Genomic DNA, 13,633 nt, shown 5'->3' on the forward strand with positions numbered 1-13,633 from the left:
GAGCTTGTACATAATTAAAATTATACATTGCATTTTTCTTTTTATTTATCTAAAATTGATCAAAAATTATCAGAGCGATGATTAAACTGTTTAATGGTAGCATTAGCATTTTTTGATGAAATTTGGTGTTTGGGAATAAATTGTATTTTTAATAAAATTTGATCAGTTTATTACACAATTCAAATACAGCAATAAAATTAAACTAATTGAAATTCCTTCACTTATTTTTCTTGGTCTTCGAAACTTTTGGCTTAGCAAAACACAGTCCAAGAATTTTCTTAATAATAAAATAAAAGATAACAAAAAGTACGACTGTGACAAGAGTCAAAAACAAAATAATGTCAATCATCTCCCGCTGGTACCACGTCAGAACAGCGGCTGCCGATTTCAAAAACGGAGCGCCTCCGTTCCGCGCCACGTGTTCAATCCAGTAAACAGCCAAATCAATAGATTTCAAGGGTTGATCGTGCATGAATTTTGATCTTCGTTTGACATTATTCATGTACCTGTAAAAATCCGAGTAGTTTCAGTAGTACCACTTTTTAAAACACTCACTTAGGATTGTTGAGAATTTCGTTAAGAGCCTTGGTGAAACTCTCTTCAGTCAACTCGTCCAACGGGACGCTAAGAGCGTAACCGTTGTTCATTGCAGTTGCGATATTGTTGAACTGATCCCCAAAAATTGGTATTCCTATCAATGGTACGCCATAGTACACCGCTTCAATGTTGCCAAGCAGACCTCCATGGGTGATAAAACATTTGACATTCGGATGGCCTTAAAATAAAAGTGATTCAAGATAAAAGATAATAATGGTAATTTTACCTAAAACGTCTTGTTGGGGCAACCATGACATGATTTTCACGTTTTTGGGAGCTTCAGGTAAATTGGTCTCGAATTTCCACAAAACTTTTGCTTTGATCTTTGCAAACGAGTTTAAAAGTGCTTTTCGAACTTCCACAGTTAGATCTTTGCTCTTTAAATTAGAACCCATGGAAAAAACAACAACTCCTTCTTTTGCATTATCCAAAAAGTCTTGTAGTTCTTGGGGAAGTTTCTTCGGCGGTGATAAATGGTAACCTCCGATTTCTATAATGTTGGGTAAGTGAGGGATGGCATCGGTGACACTCGGATGCGACGTTGCAAGAATTAAACTAACATTGTATAAAACGTCTTCGAGTTCAATTTCAGTAGTGACGTATTTCTTGAACAGTTCTCGTTGTAGTGGTAAGAAGGAAAGTTCTCTGAAGACTTCGTGGGTATTGAGCATCAGAAAATTTTTAACTCTTTGCCAAAAGTTCATGTGTTTACTGTAAGCACTGAGAAGATCAGGAACGTACGAAGCGGGACCAGGATTCCCAAAAATATAATTGTTGCGATAGGAAGAACCTACTGGTGCTAATAACACAACGGGAGCTTTCAAGAGGTATCCGAGTCCAACAAGCGCTTCGTTTATAAAGTGCTCGATTACAACAACATCAAAAGATTCTTTTGAGTGTAAAAGTTTTCGAACCTCCGTGTTATTCAACGCGTACTCTGTGAGGCCGAAACCTAATTCTCGGTCCATCCAGTGATTTCCAAGAGCCCCTAGTGGTCCATAAGCAAATAATTGTTTTCGTATTTCTAAAAACAAACGATTAGAAATTCTAATTTAATCACTAATCACTTACCGTCGACAAAAGGTATTACACCTTCAAGAGAAACGTCTCGTAAATTTTTTATTGGAGTTTTCTGTGGATACGGATTCACAAAAGTGACTTGATGGTTTCTGTTAGAGAGTTCTTCGGCCAAACGAAATGTTAGGGTGAAATGACTGTGCGCCGGCATTGAGGTGATGACCAAGATTTTATAACCATTGATGGTTAGAAATTGACAAAGTACCACCAAAACGAGAAGAGATTTCATGGCGACAAGATGAAGGTCACTGTTATACTGTTATAAACGTTTCACAACGTTTGGTTTTGACACTACACAAGTACAAGCATGAATTGATTCAAGATAAGGCGATGCCGTAAATAGAATCATGTCTCTTATTATTATGAAGAGTTGCTGTGAATTAAATTGCGGTTCGAAAAGGGGTTGATTTCGAGATAAAACATCCGTATTTTATAAATATTTAAATGTGAGGATTTATAGGATAAATTGATACGAAAGTTGATATTTGCCGCTTAACAGAAATGAATGATGTTTGTTTAGTTGTTATCATGGAACAACGCGCGCAACTTGTAAATAGAATTAGACTGATGTCGATGTACCTGACACATTTGCAGAATTTTTAATTAGCTAAAGAGTTAATACACATTTTTAATTATTTCCCAACACCATCGTAATAAAAGTGTAAATAAACTTTTCAAAATTTTATTTGTGTACATTCTTAAGCCTTCTTCTGCTTAGTCACGGTTTTGCACAATATTCGTCGCAGAATCAACCCCACGACAAAAACCACTGTGATAATAACTCCAAGGACAAAGGCGACAACGTCTAGTAAGTTTCTTTGGTACCATTTTAAGTCCGCTCCTGGATATCGTAAATGTGAGGCTCCCCGATGTCTGATAACGTACTCAATCCAATAAAGGGCCGAATCTAAAGGTTTAATAGGGCGATCACGCATTATCTGCGATCGTTTCTTTATGTTATTGCGATATCTAAAAATTATTACAAAGTGATGTTGTTTACTCATCGCCACTTACTTTGGGTTGCTTAAAATTTCGCTGAGGGCTCGGGAAAACGTCTCCTCGGTCAGATGAAGGTAAGGAACTTGAACGGCATATTCGTAGGTTTGAGCCAACGCCATATTCATAAGTTGATCGGCAAACACTGGGATTCCAAGTATTGGGACTCCTCGATGTACACTTTCCATGGTACTTAATAGTCCTCCATGACTGATCAAAAGTTTGACGTTTGGGTGTCCTAAAAGACTTATTAACTCTAGTTAAATTACGGAAAAACAAACCTAGAATATCAGACTGTGGTATCCACTTCATGATTTTTACGTTTTTGGGCAAATCAGTTAAATTTCCCTCGAATTTCCACAATACGTTTTCTTTTAATTTCGCGAAGGTTCTAATCAACGCCTCTCGTTGATGCTTCGGAAAATCAACGCTTTTGACAATGGAACCCATGGAAAAAACAATGACTCCATTGATAGAGTCATCTAAGAATTTTTTAAGATCTTCTGGTAATGGTTTGGGATCTACGATATGAAAACCACCGATTTCCACAACGTTTGGTACCAATGGAAGTGCTTCATTTGTACCAACGTGAGAATTAATTAAAATTAGACTCTCGTTATTCATCATTTCGTACAATTCTGGTTTTCCAGGAATGTAATCGAGAACTAGTTGTCTGTGTTTGGGTAGCATGACCCATTGATAATGTAAAATCATAGCTACATCGTAGAACGCGTTTCTGAGACGCTGCCAGAAATTCATTCGCCCTGTATATTCGTTTAAGATGTTAGGAACATAAGACGAGGGCGCTGGATGGGCCAATTGAAAACTTTCAGTAGCAAAAAAGGGCATTGATCTCGACAGTATTAAAGGCGCTTTGAAATGATGCGCGATGGGTAGTAGAGCGTCGTTCATGAAATAATGCAGTATCACCCCATCAAATTGTTTTTCCGAGTTTAACAATGTTTGAATTTGTTCTTGCGACAATAAATGTTCAGTGAGGTCGTATTGAAGTTTAGAAAGCAAAATTGACTTGTCCAGCGGATTCATTTCGGGTAATTTTTCAAACATTGAACGCAACACCCCTGTAAAATCAAAAGTAACATCAAGTGATTAAAGCTAAAACTAACCTGATAAGACAGTCTGTAAACTTTCAACGGGAATTTCCTTGAGATTTTTCACTGGCTTTTCTTGAGGGTAAGGTGTTATAAAAGTTACTTCATGACCACGTTTGGCAATTTCGGTGAAAAGTTTTGAAGTCAAAGTGTAGTGACTTTTTGTAGGCATGGCAAAAATAGCGAGAATTTTAGCGCCATGAGTTTGGCTTAAAATGCACAATATTATGAGATTGAATAAATACATTATCAAGTGTCGTTAACAAATTAATGTTACCACTATCACGATCAATAACTTAACTGAGTATTCCTGCTCGTCACTGTGATGAATATTGCGGTACCAAAATCGTTAAGATTATTAATTTATTATTGAGATGTAGTAAAAATAAACTGATATGTCGAAAGTTAGTAAAATTTTCTTGGTATACAGAGTGTCCCAGAACGCTCGCACTTTCTTTAGTGATTTTTTTTTATGAAATCCTGAAATAACGTTTTCGTAATTTGTTTTTTAAACATTCCCAAGTTGTTATTGAAACAAAGCTATTATAGTAGCATTCTGTGTCAAAATGGGATATTATAGCATTGAAAACGAATGTAAAATAGCGGAAATAGCTCTGTTACAAGTGCAAATTAGGAAAAATTGTAATAAAACGCGTTCATAATTCATAATTCGTGCCTTAAAATTGCCTTATGACACTCGCTGTTTTAATATATACAAGATAATGAAAAAAAGACACCCATAAGTGGAAGTCTTTTTTAGTTAAACCATCTCAGAAATCAAAACAAAATTAATTTAAAAACTTTTTTTTTTCACGATATGAATTTTTTTTAAGAAAAAACTTGGCAATGCTACTCGGACCTTTCTAATAAAATTAGACATTCGGCAGTCTCCGTACCAAAGCAACTAATACTGAGCTTTATAATGTTGCAACATTGAAACATTTTCTACAAAGCCAAGAATAGGTAATTTTAAAGGTTTAAAAAACTTGGTTTAAAGCACTTTTTGTCCTTTTTTGATCGTTTATAAAAGAAAGCTTCTATATTAGTTAAATAAGCACAAATTTTTGTTTTCAATTTTGGGCTTAGGAAAGAATTAGCTGCAACGTGATAGGTAGCATGAGCGCCTTTTTTTATCACTCTGTATACTATAGTATTCTACAATGTTTAAACACCGATTATACTATTTACGTTTTTCAAACGTTTTAAGTTGACCAATCACACACCTATCTCAGGTTTTCATGAAGAATTTCTCTTTAAAAGGTAGGACGAGCATTCTGGGACACCTGTATAATGAGAAAACACGGTCAAAATCTTTTCTGGGTAAATAGAAAATCTAATAATCGGAATACCCCAAAACACAACTTTAATGTTGATAAGAAGGCGTCCTAAGTAATAAAACGTGTAACATTTGAATGACCTGCAAATCAAACTAATATGGATTGTGTAAACAGATATTGTATTATCTAAAATCTAAAAGTAAAACCTACACTAAATAAAATAAGCTACTTAACTGTTTAAATTAAAACTCGTGTTACTAATTTTTACAAATTCGTTTATTGTTTCTATTATTTATTTTTCCTGGCCGCACTAACTCGTTTTTGAACTCCTTTCCCTTTTCCGCAAAGTCTCCATTTCAAAATTAGCACTCCTATTAATATGGTGACTCCAAGAAAAGTCACGACATCGATGAGTTCCCTTTGGTACCACTTCAAATCACTGGCGCCAGATTTAAGAAACGGAGCTCCTCCATTCCGAATCACATGTTCAATCCAATATACAGCCAAATCCATCGGTTTTACGGGTTGATCATGCATGAATTTTGATCGCTGTTTTACATTCTTTGTGTACCTGTAATAACAAATGTAACTTCATTTCAATCGCTCAAGAAACTCACTTGGGGTTGTTGAGCATTTCGTTAAGAGCGCTGGTGAAAGTTTCTTCAGTAAGTTCTTCAAGAGGAACACTAAGAGCGTAGCCGTTTTCGACAGCCGAAGCGATGTTAGTATGTTGGTCACCAAACACGGGTATTCCGATCAATGGTACTCCATGGTACACAGCTTCGAAGTTGCTAAGAAGACCTCCATGGGTGATAAAACATCTAACGTTTGGATGAGCTTAAAAAAACTGTCGAAATAAGTTTACCAAGGGAGTATTGAAACTTTACCTAAGACGTCTTGTTGTGGTAGCCACGACAAAATTTTTACATTTTTGGGAGCTTCTGGTAAATTGATTTCTAATTTCCACAAGACTTTCGCGTTGATTTTTGCGAAAGAGTTTAAAATTGCGCTTCGTATTTCCACGTTCAGATCTTTCCCGTTTAAACTAGAACCCATGGAAAAAACAACAACTCCTTCTTTGGCGTTGTCCAGGTAGTTTTGGAGATCTTGCGAAAGTTTCTTAGGTGGTGATAAGTGGTGACCACCGATTTCTATAATGTTGGGTAAATGAGGAACAGCATCGGTAACACTCGGATGCGATGTGGTCAGAATTAAACTAGTATTGTACAAAACGTCATCGAGTTCCACTTCAGTCGTTATATATTTTCTGAAGAGTTTCCGTTGCAGTGGTAAAAAAGACAGTTCTCTTATCAGTTCGTGAAGATTGAGTATTATGAAGTTTTTAACTCTTTGCCAAAAGTTCATGTGTTTGTTGTAAGTTCCTATAAGGTCAGGGACGTACGACGCAGGACCGGGATTCCCATAAATGTAGTTACTTCGGTAACATGATCCCACGGGCTCTAATAAGATAACTGGGGCCTGGAAACGGTACCCCAGTCCAACGAGAGCTTCGTTAATATAGTGCTCGATTATAACAACGTCGAAAGTTTCTTTCTTCTCTAGTAGTTGTTGGAGTTCTGTGTTGTTTAACGTGTATTCAGTGAGCCCCGGACCTAAGGTACGGTCCAGCAGGTGGTAACCCAACGTTCCAAAAGCTCCAAGATTGTACAACGTCTTCTTGAGTTCTAAAAAACGGTACTAAAAAGAAAGTTCCAAAATTAAATTTACTTACCATTTATGTACGGTATTACTTCTTCCAGTGAGATCTCTTGTAAGTTTTTTATAGGCTTCTTGTGAGGAAATGGTGTCATGAAAGTCACCTGATGGTTTTTACTAGCGAGTTCTTCGGCTAAACGAAACGCCAAGGTAAAATGACTGTGCGCTGGCGTGGGATTGATGATTAAAATCTTGGAAGCTTGTGTTTGTAGAAATCCGCAGACTAGTACTATTGTTAGAAGTTTCATGATGATGTGAAGGTCGCACCTGAATTGGGATGTATGAATTCACGTTGTGCAATATGACTGAAACGAATTTATTATCATCGGTCAATAAATCGATGATTTGTGTTGTTGGTTGCTATCGTCAAAATCTGAAAAGCACGTTTTTATGGGATAAGGTCGAATATCTTTTCAAAAGTTTTATCTACTAGATTAGTTTAGTGTGGTTTATAGAAATAAATATATTTAGAGCGGTTTTATGGGGGAAGATTGGAAATTTAGTCTACTTAAATAAGTGGTTACGATATTATACTGTGTTTTGGTCTTTAATCGCCTGATGTTTTATCAGTTTATCGCACTTATTAAATACACGAAAGATAAAGCAATTACACGCTATTATGTAATTGTGTCATTTATATTCATTGCTCTGGAAATTTTAGGATTAGCGAGACAAATTGGAAAGAATTTATGTATTTTTAATTGTACCAAAAAAAAGTCTTTGGGTAAAAATATTCGTCTCAATCTTTCGGCGAATTATGATTTTGAAGTTCTTAGGAAATAAGCGAAAAAATGTAATAGAATTTTATTTAAATAATAAACCGAAATCAGCTTCAACTTAACAGGTTTTACTCTTATCGATGAATATTAGAAACTTGTCAAAACATTCTTAAGCCTTCTTCTGCTTAGTCACGCTTTTGCATAACATCCGTCGTAGAATCAAACCCACGACAAAAACAACTGCGACAATAACTCCAAGGACAAAGGCGACAACGTCCAGTAAATTTCTTTGGTACCATTTTAAGTCCGCTCCTGGATATCGTAAATGTGGGGCTCCCTTATGTCTGATAACGTACTCTATCCAATAAAGGGCTGAATCTAAAGGTTTAATAGGGCGATCACGCATTATCTGCGATCGTTTCTTTATGTTATTGCGATATCTAGAAATTGTTGCAAAATGAAGTTGTTTACTCATCGCCACTTACTTAGGGTTGCTCAAAATTTCGTTGAGGGCTCGGGAAAACCTCTCCTCGGTCAGTTGAGTGTAAGGAACTTGAACGGCATATTCGTAGGTTTCAGCCAACGCCATATTCATAAGTTGATCGGCAAACACTGGAATTCCAAGAATTGGGACTCCTCGATGTACACTTTCCATGGTGCTTAATAGTCCTCCATGGCTAATCAAAAGTTTGACGTTTGGGTGTCCTAAAAAACTTATTATCTCTGGTTAAATTACGGAAAAACAAACCTAGAATATCAGACTGTGGTATCCACTTCATGGTTTTAACATTGTTGGGCAGATCAGTTAAATCTCCCTCGAATTTCCACAAAACGTTTTCTTTTAATTTCGCGAATGTTCTTATCAACGCCTCTCGTTGATGTTTTGGAAAATCAACGCTTCTGGCAATTGAACCCATGGAAAAAACAATGACTCCATTGGTAGAGTCATCTAAGAATTTTTTTACATCTTCTGGTAATGGTTTGGGATCTACGATATGAAAACCACCGATTTCCACTGCGTTGGGTACCAATGGTAGTGCTTCGTTTGTACTAACATGAGAATTAATCAAAACCAGACTCTCATTATTCATCATTTCGTACAATTCTGGTTTTCCAGGAATGTAATCGAGAACAAGTTGTCTGTGTTTGGGTAGCATAACCCATTGATAATGTAAAATCATAGCTACATCGTAGAACGCGTTTCTGAGACGCTGCCAGAAATTCATACGCCCTGTATATTCATGTAAGATGTTAGGAACATAAGACGAAGGCGTTGGATGGGCCAATTGAAAACTTTCAGTGACATAAAGTGGCATTGATCTCAACAGTATCAAAGGCGCTTTAAAAAGATTAGCGATAGGTAGTAGAGCATCGTTCATGTAATAATACAATATAACAGCATCAAATTGTTGTTTTGATTTCAACAAGTCTTGGATTTGATCTTGCTGCAGGAAATGTTCAATGAGGCCATACTGAAGTTTAGTTACCATGATTGATTTTTCAAGAGGGTTCATTTCGGGTAATATTTCGAACATTGAAGATAACGAGCCTGTAATAACAAAAGTCACGTGAAGCAGTTAAAATAAACACTAACCTGATAACACATTCTGTAAACTTTCTAGAGGAATTTCCTTAAGATTTTTCACTGGATTTTCTTGCGGGTAAGGTGTTATAAAAGTTACCTCATGACCACGTTTGGCGATTTCGGTAAAAAGTTTTGAAGCCAAAGTGTAGTGACTTTTTGTCGGTATGGTGAAAATAGCGAGAATTTTAGATCCATGAACTTGACTTAAAATAGATAGTACTATAAGATTGAATAAATTCATTTGATCTACTGTTGCTAACAAACTGATACGAGCACTATCACGGTCAGACGACTACATGAGTTGTTTACTTCGCGCTACTGCGAGAACGATGCGGCACACATTTGAAAAGATTATAAATTTCTATGGAAACTAAAAATGAACTACAAACTAGGATGGAGCAACTTTGTTTAGTTGATTTTGAGCTCTCTTATTTCAAATTTGTTGGAACTACTGCAGGTATCTTCTGAGTGATTCTAAATCTGCATTTCGTTTTTATTTATCAAGCAAAGTCGAACATTTAATCACTTTATTACACATTTCAAATACTTTCTGGAATAAAATAAAACAAATACCTTCACCCTCTTAAGTAATTCCTTCACTTATTCTTCTTTGCCTTGGAAACTTTAGGCTTAGCGAAACACAGTCCAAGAATTTTCTTAATAATAATATAAAAGATAACAAAAAGTACGACTGTCACAAGAATTAAAAACAAAATAATATCAATCATGTGCCGCTGGTACCACGTCAGATCACCAGCTGCCGATCTCAGAAACGGAGCACCTCCGTGCCGTGCCAAGTGTTCAATCCAGTAAACGGCCAAATCAATAGATTTCAGGGGTTGATCATGCATGAATTTAGATCTTCGTTTGACATTATCCATGTACCTGCAAAAATCCGAGTAGATTCAGTGGTACCACTTTTTAAAACACTCACTTAGGATTGTTGAGAATTTCGTTAAGAGCCTTGGTGAAACTCTCTTCAGTCAACTCGTCCAACGAGACGCTAAGAGCGTAACCGTTGTTCATTGCAGTTGCGACATTGTTGAACTGATCCCCAAAAATTGGTATTCCTATTAATGGTACCCCGTAGTACACGGCTTCAATGTTGCTGAGCAGACCTCCATGGGTGATAAAACATTTGACATTCGGATGGCCTTAAAATAAAGTAATGCAAGATAAAAAATAACAATGTTAATTTTACCTAAAACGTCTTGTTGGGGCAACCATGACATGATTTTGACGTTTTTGGGAGCTTCAGGTAAATTGGCCTCGAATTTCCACAAAACTTTCGCTTTGATCTTTGCAAACGAGTTTAAAAGTGCTTTTCGAACTTCCACACTTAGATCTTTGCTCTTTAAATTAGAACCCATGGAAAAAACAACAACTCCTTCTTTTGCATTATCCAAAAAGTCTTGTAGTTCTTGGGGAAGTTTCTTCGGCGGTGATAAATGGTAAACTCCGATTTCTATAATGTTGGGTAAGTGAGGGATGGCATCGGTGACACTCGGATGCGACGTTGCAAGAATTAAACTAACTTTGTATAAAACGTCTTCGAGTTCAACTTCAGTAGTGACGTATTTCTTGAACAGTTCTCGTTGTAGTGGTAAAAAGAAAAATTCAGTGAAGACTTCGTGGGTATTAAGCATTAGAAAATTGTTAACTCTTTGCCAAAAATTCATGTGCTTACTATAAGCACTAAGAAGATCAGGAACGTACGAAGCAGGACCAGGATTTCCATAAATGTAATTGATGCGATAGGAAGAACCTACCGATTCTAATAACACAACAGGAGCTTTCAAAAGGTACCCGAGTCCAACTAGAGCTTCGTTAAAAAAGTGCTCGATTACAACAACATCAAAAGATTCTTTAGAGTGTAAAAGTTTTCGAAGCTCTGTATTATTCAACACGTACTCAGTGACGCCTGTACCTAATTCTCGGTCAATCCAGTGATTTCCTAGAGCACCCAGTGGTCCATTTTTAGATAATTCCTGCATAATTTCTGCAGACAATTGTTAGTTTTTAAAAATCTAATTTAACCACTCACCATCGACAAAAGGTATCACACCTTCAAGAGAAACGTCTCGTAAATTTTTTATCGGAGTTTTCTGTGGATACGGATTCACAAAAGTGACTTGATGGTTTCTGTTGGAGAGTTCTTCGGCCAAACGAAATGTTAGGGTGAAATGACTGTGCGCCGGCATTGAGGTGATGACCAAGATTTTATAACCATTGATGGTTAAAAATTGACTAATTAGCACAAAAGCGAGAAGAGATTTCATCGCGACACGATGAAGGTCACTGTTATACTGTTATAAGTGCTGTTTTCCAACGTCATCTTGCATCAAGTATTAAGTGATCCAAGATAAAACGATGCCATAAATGAAAAAAAAATAGAATAAGAGGCACTTTTTGGAATATAAAATTATTACAGAAAGGGGTTGATTTCGCCATAGATCATCTGTCTTAAAAATATGTAAATATCTAATAATACCTCGGTGATAGGATAAATTTTAGACATAAGTACATATTTGCCGCTTAACAGAAATGATTAATGTTTGCTTGGTTGTTATCGTGGGGACGAGTGCAATTTGTAAACAGAATTAGACTGATGTCGATGTCCCTGACAAGTTATTATCCCACCATGAATATTACTGTTAACTAACATGTAATTAAACCTTATTTTTCCTGCAGAGAATTTTTTTGTGCGCTCACCAGTTTTCATTGAATATTATTTTCGTCTAAGCCTCAAATAAAACAAACGACCAACATCAAAATTTTTATTATTTAACAACTACAGTCTTCGTTATTTAGTTACTTATTTTTCTTAGATTTTGACACTTTCGGCTTCGAGAAACGCAACCCGAGAATTTTCTTAACAATGATGTAAAAAACCGCGAAAATCAGTACAGTAACCGCGGCCAAAAACGAAATAATGTCAATCATGTACCTTTGGTACCACTTCAAATCAAGCCCCGCTGACCGGAACAAAGGCGCCCCTTGATGACGTATCACATGTTCAACCCAGTAAATAGCGGTGTCAATGGGTTTCATGGGTTGATCGTTCATTACTTTAGAGCGACGTTTGATATTTTCTCGGTACCTAAAATCGTACTTCGTTATTTTCTTCTTATTTTACGTTTTTATTACGTACTTTGGATTATTGAGGATTTCGGTTAGCGCTAGCGAAAGCTTCTCTTCTGTTACTTGAGACAGAGGTACGCCGACAGCGAAGCCGTTTTTCACAGCGGCGGCAATGTTGGCCTCCTGGTCGCCGAAGACTGGGATGCCAATGATGGGTACTCCAAAGTACACAGCCTCGGTGGTACTCAAAAGTCCGCCGTGCGAAATAAACGCGACTACGTTCGGATGACCTAAAACCAACCAAACCACATGTCTTTATAATTCAACACAATTCTTTCACTTACGTAAGACATCTTGTTGCGGCACCCATTTCATGATCTTCAAGTTGGCAGGGGCGTTTGGCATATCTGTCTCGAATTTCCACAAGACTTTTTGTTTAATTTTCGCGAAAGCCTTTAACAACGCTTCTTGCGTTTCCGGGGTTAAATCTTTGCTCTTTAAATTCGAACCCATGGAGAATAATATGACGCCCTCTTTGGCGTCATCAAGGAATGTTTGCAAATCCTCAGGTAATTTTTGGAGTGGTTTTATGTGATAACCTCCAATCTCTATCATATTCGGAACATGAGGAACCGCGCCGGTTACACTAACATGCGAATTAGTCAAAATTAAACTTACGTTGTACAAAATATCTTCAAATGCCACATCCGTTTTTATGTATTGTTCAAAAATTTCTTTTTGAGTTGGGGTGAGAAATATAGCGTTCATCATGTCAGCTACAATGTTGAGTAAGAAGTTCTGGAGTCTTTCAAAAAAGCTCATGGGTGTAGTGAAGGATGACATTAAGTTAGGGACGTAAGAACTGGGACTGGGGTTTGCAAAAAGATAATTATTCATGGTACTAGCACCCATGGAACCTATAAGAACAACAGGAACTTTAAAACGGTGGCCGAGACCCAGAAGAGCGTCGTTTATAAAATGTTCCATTATCATCACATCGAAAGTCTCTTCGGATTTTAGTAGTTTTTGAACATTTTTACTGGAGTAGGTGGTACCAACGATGATTTTACTCATATTGACCATCATATCGATGTGGTGGAAAATATTCATTGTGTTCATTCCAAATAACCCTTTCTTAAATTCTAAAAAAAAATCTTTTCATTGTGTTGTTAGATGTTAGATAATTTACCTTCGATAATAGGAATGATTTCTTCTACCGACACATCTTTATAATTCTTGATGGGTTCTTTCTGTGGGTACGGATTAATAGCAGTGACTTGGTGTCCCCGATCAGCTAACTCTTTCGCAATTCGAAAACCTAACTGGAAATGGCTGTAAGAAGGCATCGGGAAAACGGCTAAAATTTTCGCACTTTCGGTACTCCATAATGAAGCACCTAAGAACAGAACCACTAACAACAAACGCTGCATTTTTACTAGGAGACGCGACAAGACTAGTTTAGTTTATATCGTG

At 36.8% G+C, this 13,633-nt stretch overlaps 6 protein-coding genes across 6 annotated transcripts; all 6 read right to left on the reverse strand.

The window, feature by feature from the left end:
* Window positions 1-157: 157 nt before the first annotated feature.
* Window positions 158-2,119, reverse strand: LOC148169038 (UDP-glucosyltransferase 2-like). Its single transcript, XM_088045254.1, has 4 exons — window positions 1,669-2,119; window positions 824-1,621; window positions 556-775; window positions 158-506 (listed from the first exon to the last, which is right to left on the reverse strand). Exons 1-4 carry the CDS (start codon window positions 1,901-1,903, stop codon window positions 218-220), a joined length of 1,542 nt encoding a protein of 513 aa, XP_087901380.1. The 5' UTR covers window positions 1,904-2,119; the 3' UTR covers window positions 158-217.
* Window positions 2,120-2,370: 251 nt separating this feature from the next.
* Window positions 2,371-4,049, reverse strand: LOC148169039 (UDP-glucosyltransferase 2-like). Its single transcript, XM_088046022.1, has 4 exons — window positions 3,798-4,049; window positions 2,952-3,752; window positions 2,689-2,908; window positions 2,371-2,643 (listed from the first exon to the last, which is right to left on the reverse strand). The coding sequence occupies exons 1-4, from the start codon at window positions 4,027-4,029 to the stop codon at window positions 2,373-2,375; spliced, it is 1,524 nt and encodes a 507-aa protein (XP_087902148.1). The 5' UTR covers window positions 4,030-4,049; the 3' UTR covers window positions 2,371-2,372.
* A 1,172-nt stretch (window positions 4,050-5,221) lies between these two features.
* On the reverse strand, window positions 5,222-7,324 carry LOC148169040 (UDP-glycosyltransferase UGT5-like). Its single transcript, XM_088045761.1, has 4 exons — window positions 6,792-7,324; window positions 5,947-6,744; window positions 5,677-5,896; window positions 5,222-5,630 (listed from the first exon to the last, which is right to left on the reverse strand). The coding sequence occupies exons 1-4, from the start codon at window positions 7,021-7,023 to the stop codon at window positions 5,348-5,350; spliced, it is 1,533 nt and encodes a 510-aa protein (XP_087901887.1). The 5' UTR covers window positions 7,024-7,324; the 3' UTR covers window positions 5,222-5,347.
* A 239-nt stretch (window positions 7,325-7,563) lies between these two features.
* On the reverse strand, window positions 7,564-9,405 carry LOC148169041 (UDP-glycosyltransferase UGT5-like). The gene is made up of 4 exons (XM_088046021.1): window positions 9,089-9,405; window positions 8,243-9,043; window positions 7,980-8,199; window positions 7,564-7,934 (listed from the first exon to the last, which is right to left on the reverse strand). The coding sequence occupies exons 1-4, from the start codon at window positions 9,318-9,320 to the stop codon at window positions 7,664-7,666; spliced, it is 1,524 nt and encodes a 507-aa protein (XP_087902147.1). The 5' UTR covers window positions 9,321-9,405; the 3' UTR covers window positions 7,564-7,663.
* A 187-nt stretch (window positions 9,406-9,592) lies between these two features.
* Window positions 9,593-11,492, reverse strand: LOC148169042 (UDP-glucosyltransferase 2-like). The gene is made up of 4 exons (XM_088045233.1): window positions 11,124-11,492; window positions 10,281-11,078; window positions 10,014-10,233; window positions 9,593-9,964 (listed from the first exon to the last, which is right to left on the reverse strand). The coding sequence occupies exons 1-4, from the start codon at window positions 11,356-11,358 to the stop codon at window positions 9,676-9,678; spliced, it is 1,542 nt and encodes a 513-aa protein (XP_087901359.1). The 5' UTR covers window positions 11,359-11,492; the 3' UTR covers window positions 9,593-9,675.
* A 350-nt stretch (window positions 11,493-11,842) lies between these two features.
* Window positions 11,843-13,633, reverse strand: LOC148169043 (UDP-glucosyltransferase 2-like). The gene is made up of 4 exons (XM_088045047.1): window positions 13,350-13,633; window positions 12,505-13,302; window positions 12,231-12,450; window positions 11,843-12,179 (listed from the first exon to the last, which is right to left on the reverse strand). The coding sequence occupies exons 1-4, from the start codon at window positions 13,588-13,590 to the stop codon at window positions 11,891-11,893; spliced, it is 1,548 nt and encodes a 515-aa protein (XP_087901173.1). The 5' UTR covers window positions 13,591-13,633; the 3' UTR covers window positions 11,843-11,890.

The sequence above is a fragment of the Gnatocerus cornutus genome, chromosome 9 (genome assembly GCF_029298725.1).
Source record: "Gnatocerus cornutus isolate USDA-ARS CGAHR chromosome 9, icGnaCorn1.1, whole genome shotgun sequence".
Classification (NCBI taxonomy): Eukaryota; Metazoa; Arthropoda; class Insecta; order Coleoptera; family Tenebrionidae; genus Gnatocerus; species Gnatocerus cornutus.